Source organism: Anastrepha ludens, chromosome 3 (genome assembly GCF_028408465.1).
Source record: "Anastrepha ludens isolate Willacy chromosome 3, idAnaLude1.1, whole genome shotgun sequence".
NCBI classification, from domain to species: domain Eukaryota; kingdom Metazoa; phylum Arthropoda; class Insecta; order Diptera; family Tephritidae; genus Anastrepha; species Anastrepha ludens.
Window position 1 is genome coordinate 31,565,224 of NC_071499.1, and position 20,058 is coordinate 31,585,281.

Below are 20,058 nucleotides of genomic sequence, written 5' to 3' on the forward strand. Positions count from 1 at the left end.
ATTTTTTCACCTACATTTTAAGCCTAAGTTTGTCTGAATCGACGAAAAATTGTAGAAGTTATAACATATTATGTGAATGAAGACAATTTCATCGTTGTCATATATCCTTTTGATAGATGCAATACGGTTTCGAACAAAAGTAAATCATGCCAGCCTGCGTATTGAGTCACGCAAAATAACTGTTCTTAGGCTCATTATAATTAAAAACAATATTTGTTTCATACAAATAGATATATATATTTACATATATATATATATATATATTTACATATATATATATATATATATATGTCGCCATTGTACCAATTCCAGCTAAATTAGAGGCATGACCTTGTAGGTATGACCATTGTACGTCTGTATACAATTTTCGGTGGCGCCATATTCCTGCAAGTATAAATTTGTGCACGACGACAGAGGAAAAGAGACGGACTCTGTTGTCGAGTAAGGTCTGGTCGTAAGGCGCGGAATACATAAGTGAAAGAAAGAGAGCAATAGAATAATGAGATAATGAAATTATACAGGCTCCTTTCGTAAGTCCGTCAGGCGGTCGGGCAGTTGAGATTGCGCCTTGCATTAGAGCAGAACTTACTTTGATTTTCTTTGTTTATATCTGTGTTATAAGAAAATGCACTGAAATGTGCAAGCACGCACCAGATAAATTCTGGTTTATTTGTGGTTTATATATCTTAAAAAAAAGTGCTCGAAAAAAGCTGACCACGCACTTATTAGCAGCTTACGAGCAATATTTTGGTTTAAGAGCAAAAGATATGGACAAAACGTGGACTCCAAACTCTGTCTGCGCTACATGTTCTGCACGTTTGAACGAATTTACCAAAGGCTCACGGACATATTTATCTTTTGGTAAGCCATTTGAGTGGAGGAATCCTATTGATCATGTGAGTGATTGCTATTTTTGCCTGACTAAACTTCGAGGAGGAAAATATAGCAAAGCTACGTATGCCGAAGTGTCATCAGTGACAAAAAGCGCACCACATTCTACCCAATATCCAAAACGTGAACCACCAACACCAAAAGCAGAGCCCCTCAGTTCTCAAGGAATAACAGCTTCGATTTCGAGTGTCGGCAGTTCCCCAAGCATATCGAGTCAGAAGGCAAAGCCAATTAATCAGAGAGCATTAAGCGATTTATGTCGTGATCTCAACTTATCGAAAGAAAAATCAGAACTCCTAGCTTCACGTCTTATAATCTACAATAAGAGAAAAGTAAATATGTCAAAAAATAAAAAAAGTTATTTGTGCTTAACATTAGTAGGTCTAATTTGGCCCACCCTGTACGTCTGTATTCAAACTTTAGACGCGTTTTTCTCAAAACTATATTTTTCGAATTGGCGTACACGATAACTCGAAAAGTTATTTACCGATCTCCATGAAATTTTGCACACATCCTTTTTATGATATTACTTTCTATGTGAATTTAAGTTTTCGAAAATTTTTCGAAAAAATAAATAATAAAATAAAATAAAAATATGTAGTAGGAAAATTCACCCCAAAATAAATTTTTTTTTTGAAGCATTTTATTCCGCGAATTTGTTTTCCATTTATTGTTAATTCACATAGAAATTATGACATTAATAAACAAAAAATATTTGTGGTTTTTTGTATTCAGGTCACTGACGCCGATGCTACACTGCCTGCCGATTGAGAAACCCCGCTGCGGCCTTCCTTGAGGAATTGAGTGTACATCCGCCATTTTGAATGATTAAAATAAAAAAAAAATTTATATTAACAATCAAATAATATTCGATTTGCACAAGAAAATCCAAAAAACTTCAATAATTTAAAACGAAGTTGTAACAAATTGTGTAAAAAATATAATATATCAAATTAAAATATTTCACTACAAAATTAATGTATTTATTTATTTATTAATTAGGTTAGGTTAGGTTGACCTGGCTGGCTGAAAGCAATCACATAGACCTATTGGCCCTTAGTGAAACCAGATGAAGCTTGACCCTTACGTTTCCTTGAAGTAGGCTTCTTGTAATAAGCTTGTGTCTTTTGCGAATCTAAGTAAGCTCTGAAGTTCTAACTCCGAGAGTGACAGACAGGCTGCACTGAAGGCCTTGGTGAACGCGAAGCAAACCTCAAAGATTGTTCAAGAATGTAAGAAGAAGCTTAATTCTGTCGCAAAGCAAAACAGGCTTGTACTTACATATATGGGTTCCAGGACACTCCGGTGTTCAAGGAAATGAAATTGCCGACGAATTGGCCATCTGCAGATCAGCGATCACCCCACAGAGACCAGAGCCAATAACTGGAATCAGTACTACAGGGATCATGAATTGGATCAACATTATGTCTGCAATTTATATAAAGAGCGTTGGTCCGGTCTAGAACGCTGCAGAACTGCAAAGTGTTTTATGACAAGCTCGCAAAAAACTGACAAACTTTCTACTAAAACTTGGAAGGAAAGACGTTCGGTTGATGGTCGGTATTATTACAGGACACAACCCATGGGGTTAGCGTATGATTCCGATTGGAACTATTGAGAACCCGATCTGCCTGGTTTGTTTAGAGGAACCGGATAGCATAGATCATTTTCTCTGTGCGTGTCCTGCTTTTACTAGAGCAAGGCTGACGAATTTGGGATTCCCATGTCATGAGAATGAGTAAAATTCGTTCTCTCAGAGGGGAGAATATCTAGAGGATATTTTCAGATTTGCTAAAGAATCTGGAAAATTCTCAGGGAACTAGCTTTCTCTGTCTCTGTTTCTGTTTCTGTCTCTGCCTCTATTCTATTCTATCTGTTTCTCTCTGCCACTCTTCTCCTTTCCTCCTTGACTATCTGCTCTTTTCCGTACAACAATTCATGCGTGAAGTCCGTAATGTTGTACGCAAGCGAAACATGGCTGGCCTCCAACACCACCACACAGAGGCTACAGTCTTTCATCAACAAATGCCTCCGCATAATCTGCAGAATGTTCGGGCCAAACACCATCAGTAACGACGCACTGTGAAGATTAACGATCGAGGAATCCATTCTTAGGCAAATCAAACGCAGAAAGTAGCGATGGATGGGTCACACATTGAGAAAGCCACCAGATAGCATCATGAGAATGGCACTAAACTGGAACCCGCAAGGGAGCAGAGGGCGCGGTCGACCAAAAAACACTGGTGGAACGATGCTGCGCGAACTAGCAGTTGCCGACATCTCATGGGACGGTGGAAAAATAACATCACAGAACCGTGTTCGATGGAAGCGCCTTGTCGAGGCCCTAAGGAAGAGGAGTGAACAAGAAAAAAAAAAAACGAAATCTACCCTTTTACTCTCCAGAGCTTTGAATACGCTGCGCTTTTTAGCCTGAGTGTTTTAGGAGTTATCATTCTCTCAATGCTCCTAGGCACGCTTTTTTCAAATTTTAATAAATAAAGGGCGTTTTCTTAAGAGCTATAGGAAAGTTTTTCAAAACAACGTAAAATTTAGAAAAATGCATGAAATTTTTATTTAAATCGATAGTACAGTCCATATAATTTAATGTTTGAAGATTATTTCATACAAATGTTGAACGCGCCTGCGCTTCAAATGGTCCATCCGCTTAGTCCAATTTTGGCATACTCTTTCCAATATTTCGGCCGGTATCTCACATATAAATGCTTCAATGTTGTCTTCCAATGTTGTCTTAATTGAAGCAGGCTTGCCTAAATAGACATGAGCTTTAACATTGCCCCACAAAAAATAATCTAAAGGCGTTATATCGCACGATCTGGGTGACCAATTGACAGATCCCGAACGTGAAATAAAATGTTCACCGAAGTCGCCTCTCAACAAGTCCATTGTTACGCGTGCTGTGTGGCATGTGGCAACGTCTTGCTGAAACCACATGTCATGCAAGTCAAGCTCTTGCATTTTGGGCAAAAAAAGTTGGATATCATTTCACGGTAGCGCTCACCATTCACAGTTACGTTACGATTCACAGCATCTTTGAAGAAGTTCGGTCCAATGATACCTCCAGCCCAGAAACCGCACCAAACTGTGACCTTTTCTGGATACATTGGCAGCTCTTGCAATTCTTCTGGCTGATCTTCACTCCAAAATCGGCATTTCTGCTTATTTACGTACCCATTGATCCAAAAACGAGCTTCGTCGCTGAACACAATTTTTCGATAAAAAAGTGGATTGTTAAACTTTCTTAATAGAACACGCATTTTTATAATAAAATTCAATGATTTGCAAGCGTTGCACAGTGGTGCCACAGCGGCCAAAAATACAAGGAGTCATTCTAGAACTTTGAAAATTTGCAGAAATCACTTTTTAGACATTTTAAACTTCTAGTTAAAAAATAAAAAAAATCCGCCCACTTTTACGCCTACCTCCCACACAACCTTAACAATAAAGTAGCCATAACTTCCATAAAATTAAAAAAAAAATAACAAAATTTTGTATACTTGAATTTTGTGTAATTCCTAATATTGGGTAATAATTTTGTAAAAATCTGCCCCCTCTTACGACCACCTCCCATACAATACTAACTTAAAAAATGCTCTAACTGGCATACAATTTTAGGTCAAACTTTAAAATTTGGTACATTTACGTTTTAAAAAGTTTTCAATATTTGGTGTGAATTTCAAATTATTCCTACTATTTTTACGCCTACTTTTCATAGTCAATATTCAAAACGTTTTTATTTATCGTATAAACCCGTGAAAGCCATTGTTTATTATCAATTAAAAACCTGGATTTAATGCGCGCACTTTTGTTCCACTTTAATTTAAAATTTGGATAGAAATATTTTATTAAAAATTTGCGAAAATTAATTGTATTTGTCTCAGACAAATTATAATTTGCTGATATGACACCAACAACAACGTCAATATCTTTATCCCTATCGAACAATAGTTCAACAATCGCATTATAACGAATATTAGATTTATCCATAACTTTAATAAATTTCTAAACACTTTATATTAAACTTGTATTAACTGTCCTGTCACAAAGATAATAATGCAAGCATATTTATATTTTAATCCATAACGGACAATTGACGATTCACCGCCAACTCATTAAGAACTCACTTCTGTGTACTCTCCCACCACTCGCTTTGGCGACAAGACTCGCTCCGACTATTGCACGTAAACATACATATGCATAGCGCGCAGTGTGAATTTCGCGCATGGTTGTTTGTGGTTTTTGTTGTGTATAAATCGCTGTGCTAAGCTGTGCTATGTCTTGTTTTCTTTAACTTTTAGCTGAATTTTCAAGCTTTAATTTGATATAAGTCTTAATGCGGTGCTCAGCGGTGCAATATATTTTCTAGTCCTTTGAAAATGATAAATGTTCATTTTTTTGGGCTGTATATATGCTACATTCAACTTTTTCCATTTTTTAGGAATTAATTTTTTTTTTTGTCTTTTTTAATAAAGAAAAATGGTTCTTATGAATTGCATGTTTAGAAATGTTGTGTGATGTTTCATATGTAAATAACAAGCATTCAAATATAGCACTTTGAACTCCCATATTTCAAGTATGTTGTCTTACCTTAACTTTGACATACTGTGTACAGAAAAATAATAAAGATTATGGTCTAAAATTTTAAAACAACAATTCTTAATTAGTTGTTAATAAATTTTGAAAATTTCATGCAAATCGAACGATGTGAAAAAAATTAATTTATGGCCGCAGTCTACATGAAAAGTTCCCACTGTGCGTTGTGAAACAAAACACGAAACGTGCGTCAGCTGTTTAAACCCACTGTTTAAAAAGATAATAGCTAAAAAATCACCCGTTACTTAAAAAATAAGTAAATAGTTAAGTTCTTACTTACCCACACTTTCGTCTTACGTAGTAAGCAAACAAAATGGTTTTTTATTTGTGTTTTAAAATTCATTGTTTATTTCGTTTTTCATTCCTCCTTCATTTAATCTTCAATTGTTTCATAACTTAACTGGTAATTTGTTTTCTCTCACGAACACACATTTCGTATGCCACGCCCCTTTCATTGCCTTGGCGTTCGAACTACAACTTTCTACTCTTTCTTAGACAAACAACTTATTTGTAAGCGATTTTGCTTCAATTTCTCAACCTCGAAATTTTGTTAAATTTTTACGTAGTAATTTTGTATTTGAATTGTTTTTTGTTTTTTGCCGAAACATTTTAATTGTAACTGGTGTAAACTTAGTATAAATCTTATTTAAAACTTAAATGCGCTAAGTGTAAACTTAAGTACTTGCTTATGCATCCTCCTTACTTTAATAATATACATTTTTATGAATTTTTACTTTTTTTCTTTTTTCTTCAATTTTCTTTTGAATTTATTTATTTGCTACATTAAATTTTTTGCTACAATTTCCTTGGTTTAATTGTTTTTTGTTTTTGGTTTTATTAAGTTAAACTTTCATTTGTTTTATTGTTGTTGTCTATTTATTATAAATTTAAAGTTTTAGTATTTGTTAACATTTGCAAGGAATTTTATTTTGTTAAATTTTGCGTTTTAATTATTTCAACTATTTTTTGTATTAGTTTTATAGTTAAAAAAGAATAGTTTTCATAATGATTTTCTTTTAGGTACTTACTTATGTATGTATGTGTAAAATTTTACTAATAATGCATGGGTGAACTCTTTTTGTGTATAAAATTAGTTAATCATAGTTGGTTTTTGTTTGTTGTAAGTTTTGCTTAATATCAATGAATTTCCTTGTTTCGCATGTGCTAGTTAGTTGATTATAATTTTTCTTTATATTTACAATAATTTTATTTTAGGTTTAACAACGTTTTCACCAATAACTCTTTCCCTTTATATGTAAGTAGTTTGGAATTATGTTTTATGTTTTATGTTTTATATTTTATATTTGTTATATTTTCCATTGTCTAATTTTTTTTTACGTTTTCTATTTCTTATTATACATACATACATATGAATATACATACTAATACTCGTATGCCAGAATTTGCTTAGTTTAATTTAGTTTGTGCATTTAACTACTTAAGTTTAAGTTGTTACTTATTGTTTTTCAGTTGAATGGCATTTCAGTTACGCATACATAACTATTCAGTTGTGGAGTATTAGTAAATTAACAAAGTGAAGTATCAGATATAAATATAAGAAGCTTGAAATCGGAGCAAACATTTAAGAGTAAATTGGAGTGCACTACGAGTACAAATTGTGCAATTAGGTAAACAATAAAAAAGCATAAGAAGAATGAATGCCCCTTCTGAGAATGCCGACTGGCAGTAGAATAGGCTATGGTTGTTGTTGTGGCAGGTATATACCTATGAAATGAGATTTTCAGCTATTAGTCCATAGATGTCGCTAGGAGTATTTTTAAACCTTCCTAAATGTCTTCTTTTTTTCGTCTGTCATCTGTCAACAATATTCAGTTCATTGTTTGTTACGTTTCATACAACAATGCATTTTTGTCGCTCTTAAAATTATCGAATTTCGTGCCTTCAAACTACGATTTGCGGACATCGTTGATTTTCTGTTATCAATTGAAGAAAAACGCTTCTCAAGCCCATCAAATGCTTATAGAAGCTTATGGTGGTCATGCTCTAAGTAGAGCACAGTGCTTCAGGTGGTTTGAAAAATTCCGAAGTGGTGATTCTACCGTGGAGAACGAGGACCGTGGTCGGCTACCGAAAAAGTTTGAGGACGCCGAATTGCAAGCATTGTTGGATGAAGATGATGGTCAAACGCTGATGGCTGAGCAGTTGAGAGTGACTCAAAAAACCATTTCCAAACGTTTTAAAGACATGGGCATGATTTTAAAGGTCGGAAGATGGGTGCCGCATGAACTCACAATGTGTCAATGCACCGCCACATCGAACAAGAGCGACACGGGAATTGGTGGAGACGTATGTTTGGGAGCCGCTGGTGCATGTGGCTTACTCACCAGACTTGGCGCCTTCCGATTATCATTTGTTTGCATCGATGGGCCACGCACTTTCCGAGCAGCGCTTCAATTCTCACGAAGAAGCCAAAAAATGGCTCGATGATTGGTTTGCGGCCACAGTCAGCCAATTTTTTTGGCGCGGCGTCCACAAATTTCCTGAGAGATGGGAAAAATGTGTCGCTAGCGATGGCTAATATTTTGAAGATTAAATTTGTAACCATTTTTTGTTAATAAACGTTTGAAATTGAAAAAAAAAACCTTTAACGCTTTCGGTACGGTGTAGTCACCGGTCGTCATCGCCTATCTCATCTCAGACCACGAAAACATACTGCTTCGATAGGTTTGGCCCATGTAGAGAGGGGAGTTAGGTTAAAAAGGTGCATAGGAAGCATATGAGTGGATGATAAGTATCGCGCGTGCCACATGCTGGACATATGTTCAGTATGTCGGGTTGAATTCTGTATAGGTAGAGCGCCAAGGAGGATAGATTACCAGATTTGGCCTTCAACTATGATGAGAACCAAAATTGAGCGAGTAATACGGCTGTCACAGTGGGTCCTCAATGCTTATTGAAAGCGGAAAAGGGTTTTAATAGAATTTATGGTAGTCAATGTACAACGAAATGGACGACTACATGAAAAAGCGAGGTGGACTTAACTGACCACATGCAAAACAGCAAAAGTTATGTGTAGAACTACCGACAAAAAATTGACTCAATTCGTACTTACGCTCTCGTGAAAGGACTGCACAACTAAAGGGTATTCCAATAAGAGGTGCTATTTGGATATTCAAAGAAAAGTGCTATTTTTTTCATTATACAGAGAAAGGTATGCCGTTAATAGTGGAAAATAACATCACGTCAATTACCACCACGACCACGTTAACAGGACAATATCCTTTTCATGAAAATTTCCATAACGGAATTGCAAAGTGGCTGCCCTATGTCCTCGATAGCATCACGAATTCCATCTTTGAGGTCTTGAAGCGACCCTGGGCTGTTGGCGTATATCTTTTCTTTCACGTAACCCCAAAGAAAAAAGTCACAAGGTATTAAATCATAAGATCTCGGTGGCCAGTTGTGATCACCTCTTCGAGAGATAGCACGGCCCCGAAACTTTTCCCGTAAAAGATCAATGGTTTCGTTGCTTGTGTGGTACGTAGCACGGTCTTGTTGAAAATAAAGTTTGTCCGTTGTCAATACCATCCAATTCCGGCCATAAAAAATCGGTAATCATCTCTCGAAATGACATATTCAAACTAACACCTGTTATTGGAAAACCCTATATCATAGGTATGCTGCACATGCGTACAAAAATTTAGCTTTAGCTTAGTGAAACACAAAACGAATGACGTCGGTATGTCTGTCCAATTCGTTCAGAGCCGAGTAATGGTCTGCTAGGTAGTACACCTCTAAAAATCTTTCTACCAGGCCATGTTTCCACTACCAAAAACACACACTTCCTTACTCATTCTCTTTTTACCTCTTTAGGTATCTTAATTTGTTCCCCTACTAACTGATCTTTTCTTCAATGATGCTATCTAAACCAATATATTGCTCTTTGTTACATAACAATAACAACAATTTACATTTTACCTCTCACTATTAGTTTTTAAGCTTATATTTGTTAACAGAGTTTAAAAAATTATGTAACCTTGGAAATCATTAATAAAGCTACCTTTGAAAAGAACGGATTATTATTATATTATACATTGTTGCAATTACCATTAGAGCGTCGAGAGTTAAACTGTGATGCGTATATAGCAAAAACAATGTTGATGATGGCATTGGCGTTGGCAGCGACTGCGATAGCATTTGCGGCTGTTTCTGCAAAGTAGCGCTCGAGATCATACATAAATATGTTGAGAGAGCGCATGTTAATGAGAATGCGCATAGCGAAAACGAAAATTTGCGTGAGCATGAGCGGCGCTGATATTTTTTGCTAGGTACACAATGATATTAATTTTACTTTCAATAAATTGTCTTAGAAAATATGCTATGTATATCGATAAAAATCGATTATATCGTAAAAAATTATAAAAGAATTTCTAGAACGAATAAGAATGTAGAGAATGTACGAGATTTGCGGGGTATATTCGTATTAGAAATCTCTCCCATAGCATTTTTTCTTAGTTTTACTAGACAATTGGCGAGTTTCGCCATAGAAAAACATATCACACTGTGTTTTTTATACAAATTCAGTGCCAATTTCGATATGCTGCCACTGCGTCTCTCTTCCGAAATCCATAAAACTAACTTAAACTTTTTTTTATGCGGTTGATTTGTGATGTCGACTAATGTTATACATATATATGTATATATATATAGATATTAATATATTTTAGCTAAATTGACAAAAATTGTATATACATACATACTAAAATTGATGAAAATATTTCATTGTTTAATGCTTTTCATCTTTGGCAGTGTAATTACAAATTTTAATACTTTATTAAAAAAATGCATATTATAACTAAACCTTCACTTTGTTAGTTTAACAACACTACACAGCAGTTGATTAAACATTTTTAAATTCTCAATATTTGTGTTTTTTAGCAAATCTTATTTTTATGCCACTAAAGCTGTTTACGTACAAGACTATTATTATAATCACATATATGTACTTAACTACAAAAACAAAAGAAACAAATACACATTTCTGTTTGCCTGGTAGAAGAATTGTAAGGACATTTCTTTCCTAAAGTAGTTAGAAAGTGCTAATGAATAAATTTGATTTAAAATTTATTTAAATTTTATTTAGTGTCAGATAAGTTGGATGTGGGCTGTGTGTAGTTGAATTGGTGTTGTACAAGTATTGGCAAATTGGTATTGGTAAAGTACAAGATTACATATTCGATTTTGGTTAAAAACAGTCATACTATTGTAGTTTTTCCACCAAATGCGGCTACACAGATTTGTGCCTTTCCCAACTCACTTTCATTTATCCTCGATCACTTGGTGATTTTTTATAAAAAGGTTTGAGACATACACAGTTACATGACTTCATCGGACTCTAGAAAACTCAGTTGACATTAGCTTATTTATTGGCATATACTTGCAGGTCGATTTTTTTTTTATTGCATTTTTGTAATGTACATATATTCAGAAGTATACGCACGAAATTTGAAGTAGATCTAAGCAATACTTTCGGAGTTATACCTAAATATGTAGAGATGCCTCGGTACGTTTTAAGGTAGGTATTGAAACTTTAAACGTGTTTTTTTCAAAACGGCATTTTTCAAGTCGGTGTACACGATATCTCGAAAACGGCTTGTTTGATCGGTCAACCGTTTTAACTCAATCTTTAAAGATACATTCTCTAGTAATTAATCGTTCCTTTTGTAAATCTGATACTTATTTTCCATTTTGTAATTAATTTACGGCCAAATTTTAACGTAAAAATCGAAATCATTTCTTTTAAAAGCTGCCATTTTGTGAAAATTCACTATTTTGATTAGCCGAACGATTAATTACTAGATAATCTAATATATTAACAAAATTTGTTTGGTTTTTTGATTTCAGATAATCCAATCCTGAGTTACGATGTACACCGTAAATCGTCTTTTTTTAAAGGAGGTTCCAGAAATCGCCTGCAGCGCGCTCTATAATCAACATTTTCATAAATAAAAAATTTTGTTACGTTCTTGAAGGATGCTTTTATAACCGCCAAAAATTTTGAAATTAAAATATTCTGAAATTTCTTCAGGATAAATCCTTGACAACCCGTCTTTTATTTGCTTCATAACTGCGTATAACCCCTTAAAGTACAGATACGAAGATAACTCGAGAACTTAACTTCCATTTATTCGCTATTTTTTGGTTTCAAAAAGCAGCTCACATTTGCTTGTGTCTCTGTGTGTACTTTTTAATAAATAAATGCTTTGAAATTTCTGGAAAAAATTTCGAATTTGTTTAAAGCTTTATTAAGGGGTTAGGTCAGAATTAAAAAAAATGGATTTTTTTGCATTTTCTTAAAAATTACATCTTAAAAATATTGTGTTAAAATTTGAAGTGAATCCGACAAATACTTTTCGAGTTATTCAACAATTAACAAAGGTCGCTCGGGCGCTCCGGAGCGTAGGCAACAGGAAATCGATATTTTGGAAGCTATTATGCCCAGGAATAGATGACTTCGTGTAAATAATTCGTATAACTCTACGTAAATCGATAGCAAAACTTTAAATGCATTTTTCTCAAAACTATGTTTTTTGAACTGGTGATCACCGCAACTTAAAAACCGCTTGGTAGATTTCAATAAAATTTATACTGCTTTTGAAAAACATAAAAAACTCGTGTCTGATCGAAAGATTTTTTTTCAAAAATTTAAATTTTTTTTAAACAATTAATTGTCGGTTTTTTTCTCGAAAATCTGAAAAATATTTCCTGAGCCTACCATATTGTTAACTTTGAAAAAAAGCTTCAATCAGGCACAAGATTATCTATTAATAAAACTAGTTTCTCATGTCCGATTGATTTTAGAGGAAATTCCAAGGACTTGTGATGATCACCGCAAGGGATTTCTGGAGAAACGGGCTCCACATAAACAGCGATAACTTTTACACTTATTAATTATTTTTTTGTTTTGAAATTTTGCTAAAGTCAAGACGAAATATGATTTATTAAATCAATATTTTTATTTGAGTAAAATAAAGCAATGACTAGCAAAAAAAAATCGTTGAAAATCATCATTTTTTCGGGCCTCTGACTACCCCTAACCCCTCAATTTTTTTATTCAAACTATCCATGTATATACCTATGAATAGCAAAATACAGGGTGACAAAAAATAAGTGTATACAACATCATTGATAGTAGCTCAAAACAAATTGTGAAATTTTAATAGACAATACTTGAGTAACATTATATTCAGCCAGTTTCGAAGTGGCCAGTTTTAGCACGAGTACACAAGTTCAAACGTTTCCAAAATTTTTGGGCTATACGCTGTAATCTAGTGGATTCAGATCCGGTGAGTAGGGTGGCCATTCTTGGGAAGTAATGAAAGAGGGAAAATTGGCTTTGCACCACTCTTCGGTTGTTTTCACTCTGTGGGCTGGTGCCGAGTTCTGTTAAAACGTCCACTCATCGTCACCAAAGTGCTGCTGGGGCCAGGGTAGAACAACTGCTTCTAATATGCCTTGACGGTAAACTTCTTTGTTGATTTTGACTCCTTGGTCTATGAAAATCAGAGGAGTCTTGCCACTGGCGCAAATTCCACCCCATACCATGACAGATCGCGGATTTTGACGATGTTCAACAATGGATGAAGGTCCAGGGGCTTCTGTAGACCAATTTCTGTCGTTTTATTGATTGTGAGCTTGTTCAACGGTAAACAGCTTTTCATCCGTAAAGACGATTTGTTCCCAACACATACCTGCGGTCCAACGTTGGAGCGAGCGACATCTTTCGAGTCTTACTTTTTTGTTTTCATCCGTGAGCAGCTGGCATTTTTGTAGTTTATAAGGCTTAAGTCCAAGTTCTTTTTTGCTATAAGGCGAACTTATTCATGATTGATGCCTCTTTTTTTGATGATTTTTCGTTTGTTGGAAGTGTTAACAGTTCGTTTTCTTCCTCTTCAAGGACGGTCACCTTCATTACCAAGCTCCTTAAATCGTTTGATTGCACGAGAAACGAATGAACGTGCAATTCCAAGCTTCCGTGCTATCTCGCAGTTGCGTGCTCCTAGCTGATGCAGGGCTATAATATGTAGCTGAGCGACTACTTAACATCGTTACAAAAAGTATTTAAAAAGAGCTGGAACAGAAACGAATACTTTTTTTATACTTCAGAACACACACAACAATCACAAAATGAGAGTATTCGCTAAAAAAAATTACATTCATCTATTAATTGCACAGAGGAGTTTGTATACAGTTATTTTTTGCCACCCTGTACTTTGTATCGACTATCCCAAGGATAATTTGACTGTCTAATTCACATCGTAAGTTTAGTCAAATATAAGATGGCGCAAAATTAATCACCCTATAGGAAGATTTATAATTTTTGCGAATGGCGTCGTATGTTAATCATATTTGACACTTGTGAACTTGAGCGCTGCAGTATATTGTAAGTAAAAACAAACAAACAAGCAATGGAGCGCGTAAAGGTCAGAATAAAGATTTCACCAAAGTGTTGAATCTCTTAAAATCATTTTTTTTTATTTAGTGAAAAAGTTATTCAAAAACAATAATGTTCCATGAATTTTGCGCCACCTTGCACTTTTATCCTATATTTTAACTTTTTAACAAAAAAAAAATTGTTTTCAAATTTATTTACATTTTTCAATTCGAAAATAAGTAGGCTTTTTGTAAGAACTTTCGGAAATTATGCATTAATCTGTCTGGCATGAAATACTTTTTTGGAGAATTTCTCATACTAGTTTTTAAATGGCGATGATTAAGTAGGAGTCAGCAATGTCCCACGGGTACCAAATTCCTGTTTCTAGTAGTCACATTGAAACTACTTATTTTTGCCACATTAGTTGCGTTTCTAAACTTACAGGTACTCAACTGAACTAGAGAGTTTTAATAAATTCATGAGCAATAACCGCCTACGTCGACGTAAGAGATAATTAAGTTTGCATGTTACTGCATTCGAACGAGCGAATAACACATTTACATGACCATATTTTTCAATCACAATATTTCTTAAAGAGTGATTAATACAAATTTGCTGACTTCTGCATAAAATACAGAGACATCATGCGAATTTTCTTTCAAAAAACAACTTTCTACTTAGGCGGTTATTGCTGCTGGCCACTTAAATCGCTTCATACGGAAAACTGTTTAGCTTTTGGTATTCATAAATTCAGGAGTGTAAATTTCTAGGCCTAATTCTTTGCGTTTACACATACAACTTACAGTTACTTCGCTCTCTAATTAAAAAAGTGGAAAAGATTTATGAATATTTTGTTTTTCATCCATTAAATTAGTACAAAATTTAATTTAAAAATTGTATAAGAACATACACTTTCTCCAATTTATTTTCATTACATTTTCATGAAAATGGATATTACAATGGGAAATTTCTTTTAGTCAAAGCCTTTTCTTCACTGTGTCCTTTAACAATATTTTACTTATTTATCTAAATTTGGCTTCAAAATTATTTTACGCCCATGTAAAATTAATTTGCTAACAATTTTTCATATCAATTTCATTGGTCATAACTACAATGAATCATGCCTTTGAATTATTATTATTTCATTATCTAACAAATTTACGTTAATATTGAATGATTTCATTCGCATTCACTTATTTCAAAACTCATTCTAGTCGAAGTGTCTAAGTTATCCTTTTGTTTTTGTTACAAACCCTCCCGCTTTCCACAAAATATTAGGAAAGAATATTAGAATTTTTTCTTTTTAATGAAATTTTTTAGCTGAATTTTCAATTAAAGTTTTTACAAAAAAAAAAAAACAACAACAAAAAATAAGAAATTCACATTAGCAAAACGAATTATTACCAATTTATTATTTTATATTATTACAATATAAAATTTGCCATATATTTTGAAATTAATTTTTTACACTTATATCTGCTGCTATGCTTTTTCTTAGTTTGGCTGCTAGGTATATGATTTAAAAACAGAAGTATTTTCCAATATTTAAATTTAAACATTTTTTAAAATAAATTAAAATTTCTTAGATTTAAAATTTTTGAATTAAAAATTAATTAAAAGTAAAATTTTTTAATTTTAAATTTTTTTAATATTAACATTTAATATTTTTTTATTCTAATTAAATTAATACTTTTTAAATTTTAAATTTTTTATCAAAATATTCGTTAGTTCAAACCTTTTATAAAAAAAATTTCTAATTTTTTTTAAACTAAATTCAAATTTAGACATCCAGAGCACTATAGTGTTTTCCAAGAGGAGGCAGCCGCAGTTAAGGAAGCCGTGGATTGGTTGCATACTTCTGCAATTATTGTAAAGGACGTAAATATCTACTCTGACAGTCAGGCAATTTGGGTTCTTTGTGCTTTCGAAATTGGTCGGGGAATGCTTGATTTCTCTCTCGACTACATTCGAATTCTTCGATATTAGGCTCATTTGGGTACTCGTTCACTGTGGCATAGAGCGAAACCGCTGGGCTGATGAGACAGCAATACAGGGTACGCTGGAGACGGTTTCAGTGGAAGGATTGGAATTCCCTTGAGAAGGTCTGGTCTACTCCTGGAAAAATAGGCCTCGCGTCAACTCAGCGCGTGCTGGGTTATTTTGCAAAGGTGCGTAGTCGCCCGATATTCTCCTGGGCAAGGGTAGATTGGACGCGCTCGAAGGAGGTTCTAAGGCTAGAAAAGGTACAGCTTTCGAATTTGGTGGGTAACCTCTCCAGGCATTGTCTGTTAGTTATCCGTGCGCTGAGACTTCGGATTATTTCAAGCTCTTTGTGCAGAAGCTGTTTGGGGAATCATCTCAGCACCTTCTTCGCAGCTGCCCTGCTTTTGTCGAGCTAAAGTTCAGACATCTGGGCTTCCACTCTTTGGTTCCCCCCTCCGGATATTCCGGGTTTAAATATCACACACCTGGTGAATTTTATTGTTTCAAGCGCAAATATAATTAGCCACTGTTGGTCGTCTACTTAAATTTAAAACTGGGCACTATCTTATAGGAAGCCAAGCACCTCGGCAGACAATGACAAACCTCGGAGTGTATTTCTGTCATGAAAAATCTCCTCATAAAAAATATCACACATTCGGAGTCGGCTTAAATTTCCCCCCATTTGTGGAACAACATCAAGACGCACACCACAAATCGGAAAAGGAGTTCGACCAAAAACCCAAAAAGGGTGTAAGTGCCAATTATATATACGAGTATAAAGGTAATCAGGATGTAGAAGAGGAAGAGGCAGTTGAACACCTTCTATGCGGGTGCATGGCTTTGTGTAGGAGAAGCTTGAATTTGCTCGCAATCGCTATTCTGGACGTTGCATGTATACAATTAGCTAAACTACCATAACTAGATGTATAAAGTGCACAGGACGGTTTACAGCAGACCAAGTGAAGTAAGGATGAGAAAGTTCCGGTGGTATCACAAAGAACCTCTTTTTGGTCTAGGTGCGTCCTCAAACAGCCACTTTACCTAACCTAACCTTACTGTTGGTCGTCATCCTTTAATGCAAAGCTCCTCCTTCGTTTTTCCGCCTGTTTGGTTCTTTTCCCTCTGCTCTTTTTTAATGCCAGAGTGAAATGAAAGGCTCAGTATTTTGCAGGAAATGTTATCGGGGAATCTTTTAACTCCCCTAAAAGTGGTGGTTTGACCTTTACTTCCGTTCTAGATAGCTCTTAGAGTCCGAATACGGAAAGTCGTTAGCGGACTGAAATATTCTAGAAAATTTATTTTCCAAAAAATTTTACAAGGGGTCTTCTTAGATGATCCGAAGAGGTATTTTTGGGTGTTTGGGCGGGCTTCTTTTCCTATTTGTGACGTGCGTCTAAGGCATACCGATGGTCTAGAATTTTCAAAAAATCGTTTTTTTTGATATCTCGGAAGTATAGGCTTTTAAGAATATACTGTAAAATTTTTCGAAGGTTATTTCTAGTATTTTCGATTCTACAGACGTTTTAGCAGGTAGAGTCAGATTCGTCACGTGGCTGCATCAATGGCCGCACTATTCACTCTCAAAACTCAATTATCTCAAAACTACTTTTTTCGGCCTGGTGTTGTCGAAAAAAACAAAAACAGAACGAAAAATCGTCTGAAATTTTAATATGTTGTTTACAACATCAATGTCTATCGCCCGTACTAGGTTCATATTATTATTTCAATTATTATTTATTAATTTTTTTTTTTGATTAACAAACTGAAAAAAATCCGATTTTTAGAGAGTCAAATTCAAAACCGCGCCATTTTGTAAAATTTTGTTTTTCTTTATTCTAGTACGGGACATAGCTACAGTCATACTGATTTATAATTTTTTTGGTTTTTGTGTTTCAGATAAATAGAAAAACCAAAATGGACAACACCGTCCAGGTCCAATTTTTTTTCCTAATTATTACACTTTTTTCGTTTCATTTTTGCATGTAAAAGAAGTTAAATAAAAAGCCAACAAATTTTAAATATTGCTTTTAATTTTTTTATTGTGAAAAAAATTTCTGAAAATACCCTAAATTTTCGAGCTCTAGGACACCTTAATGTTTTACCACAAATGGAGAGACCTATAGTTCTAAGCCAACTCCGAACGGCAGATATTTTCTATGAGGAGTCTTTTCAGGGCAGAGAAATAAGGTTTGTCATTGTCTGCCGAGGGGCGACCGCTATAAGAAAAAAACCTTTTCTTAATTTTGGTGATTCATGTGCGGAGATTCAAACCTACACATTTCCGAATGATCCATTGGCTACGCTAAAAGAATTTAGCTCATTGAAATCCGCTAAAAAAAGCCCGCTAAAAATAATTTAGCTCATTGAAATATTTAATTGCTGTGACACCAGGGTTAAACAACTTGGTTTTGCACGACTGTCTGACAGGGTACAAATTTATATACAAGCTTTTACCAATCCATTCAAAATCAACACAAAATCTTGACTTCAAAATATAATTCTAAATATAATAAAATATATCAATGCCATCCGAATTTTACACTCTTAGTCCATACGTCATTCCCATTGCTCATTTTTGTTACGACATAATCACTTAGTGGCGAATTTCGATTGATTTTCAATAAAGTCGTAAATTAATTAGATGAAAATAACAAAATTCTTATAGTAGGCTGAACATTTTTTTGTAGCATGTTTTATTAAATTTCATTACTTTACTTACAAACAACACTAAAATTTACCCTAACACGTACACACATACATATAAGTACAATAGGCGTTGGATGTGTGCAGTGCGATGCAGGATGCGTAACTAACTTACATTTTATGTATGTATATATATATTTTATAAACAAATTGTTGTTTTTATTTTCGTACATCCTAACTTACGAGCAATTAAATAAGTTTGTATTTAGGTATATAACGTTAACTATGTTCCGCTATGCTCCAATGAGTGTGTACAGATGTGTGTGTATAAATGTACGTACATATGTAGATGTGATTACTAATGAATGCTGAGAGTAATATTGGCGCATGTGTTGGTGATATTTAAACTAATTAGCTTGCGAATGTTTTTTTTTTTAATTTTTTAAATTTAATTTTATTTAATTAATTTATTTACTCGCTTGATGTTGTGTCTTAATATTAGAAGTTTTAGAACTATTTGCTTTAGCTTTGCAATTCTTTGTGACAAAGAAAGGGTTTATACAGGACGTGGTTTTTGGAATATTCTTTTCGTTTTTTTTTACTATTTTTATAATTCTATGGATATATGCATATATAGTATATAATAGGTGTGAATTTTTATCTACAATTAGTGAGTAATTCCTAATATTTAAAAATGTAGCTAATAAACTTTGGAGCAAGAGAGTTCTTGAAGAGATAAAATCAATAAGAAATTACGAAGCAGATATACATAACAAAGAAAATAATATATGACGCATGCATATAAATAAAAATTATCAAAACATGCGTGCATCTAAGTTTTACCCTTGCAGTACCAATTAATGGTCAGAAAATGAAATAGAAATATAATATCTAAGAATTCCCTTAGTTAGAAGACTCGCATGGTGGAATCATATTGAAAAGAAATTGGCTAATATCAAACTTAAAATGAAAAACCTGAAATGGATGCTTAATTCGAAATCAGCACTACCTCTACAGTAGAAAGTGTGACCATATAAAGCCATGCTAAAACCAATATGGACGTAGAGTATAGAAAAATGGGTAACTGTTACGCTTTCAAAAATCGGAAAATGACAGTATCGAATGCAATCTTAAGTGTTGCGAATAATTGCGGGAGCTCCATGCTATCATATATAAAGAACGTTAACTTTACAGATACTTTTGCATACTTCGTGTAGCCGATAAAGTAGTACGGTTGAGCAAAATATACCTACAAAAGCTCGAATACCATCCCAATAAACTAGCCCGAAATCTACTTCTAAATGAAGGTCACACACGATTGAGAGAAAAAGACAAGTCTTCAAGTCTGCACACTCCTAATTATCTCATCTTGCACGCGGATCCGTCCATGAAGGCAATGGAATCTCGGACATTCTGACTTTCAGTACGGCCTCATCGTGATGAGAGATGAAGGAAGTTCCAAAGGGAGACTAGACATTTTAGGCTCTCTCCATACAATTATATCACATCACAAAAAAAAAAAAAAAATTAAAAAA

General features: G+C 34.2%; 1 protein-coding gene across 1 annotated transcript; it reads left to right on the forward strand.

Annotated features, from left to right (window-relative positions):
• The first annotated feature begins 347 nt into the window (after window positions 1-347).
• Window positions 348-1,706, forward strand: LOC128856339 (uncharacterized). Its single transcript, XM_054091637.1, has 2 exons — window positions 348-1,223; window positions 1,627-1,706. Exons 1-2 carry the CDS (start codon window positions 636-638, stop codon window positions 1,660-1,662), a joined length of 624 nt encoding a protein of 207 aa, XP_053947612.1. The 5' UTR covers window positions 348-635; the 3' UTR covers window positions 1,663-1,706.
• Window positions 1,707-20,058: the final 18,352 nt, after the last annotated feature.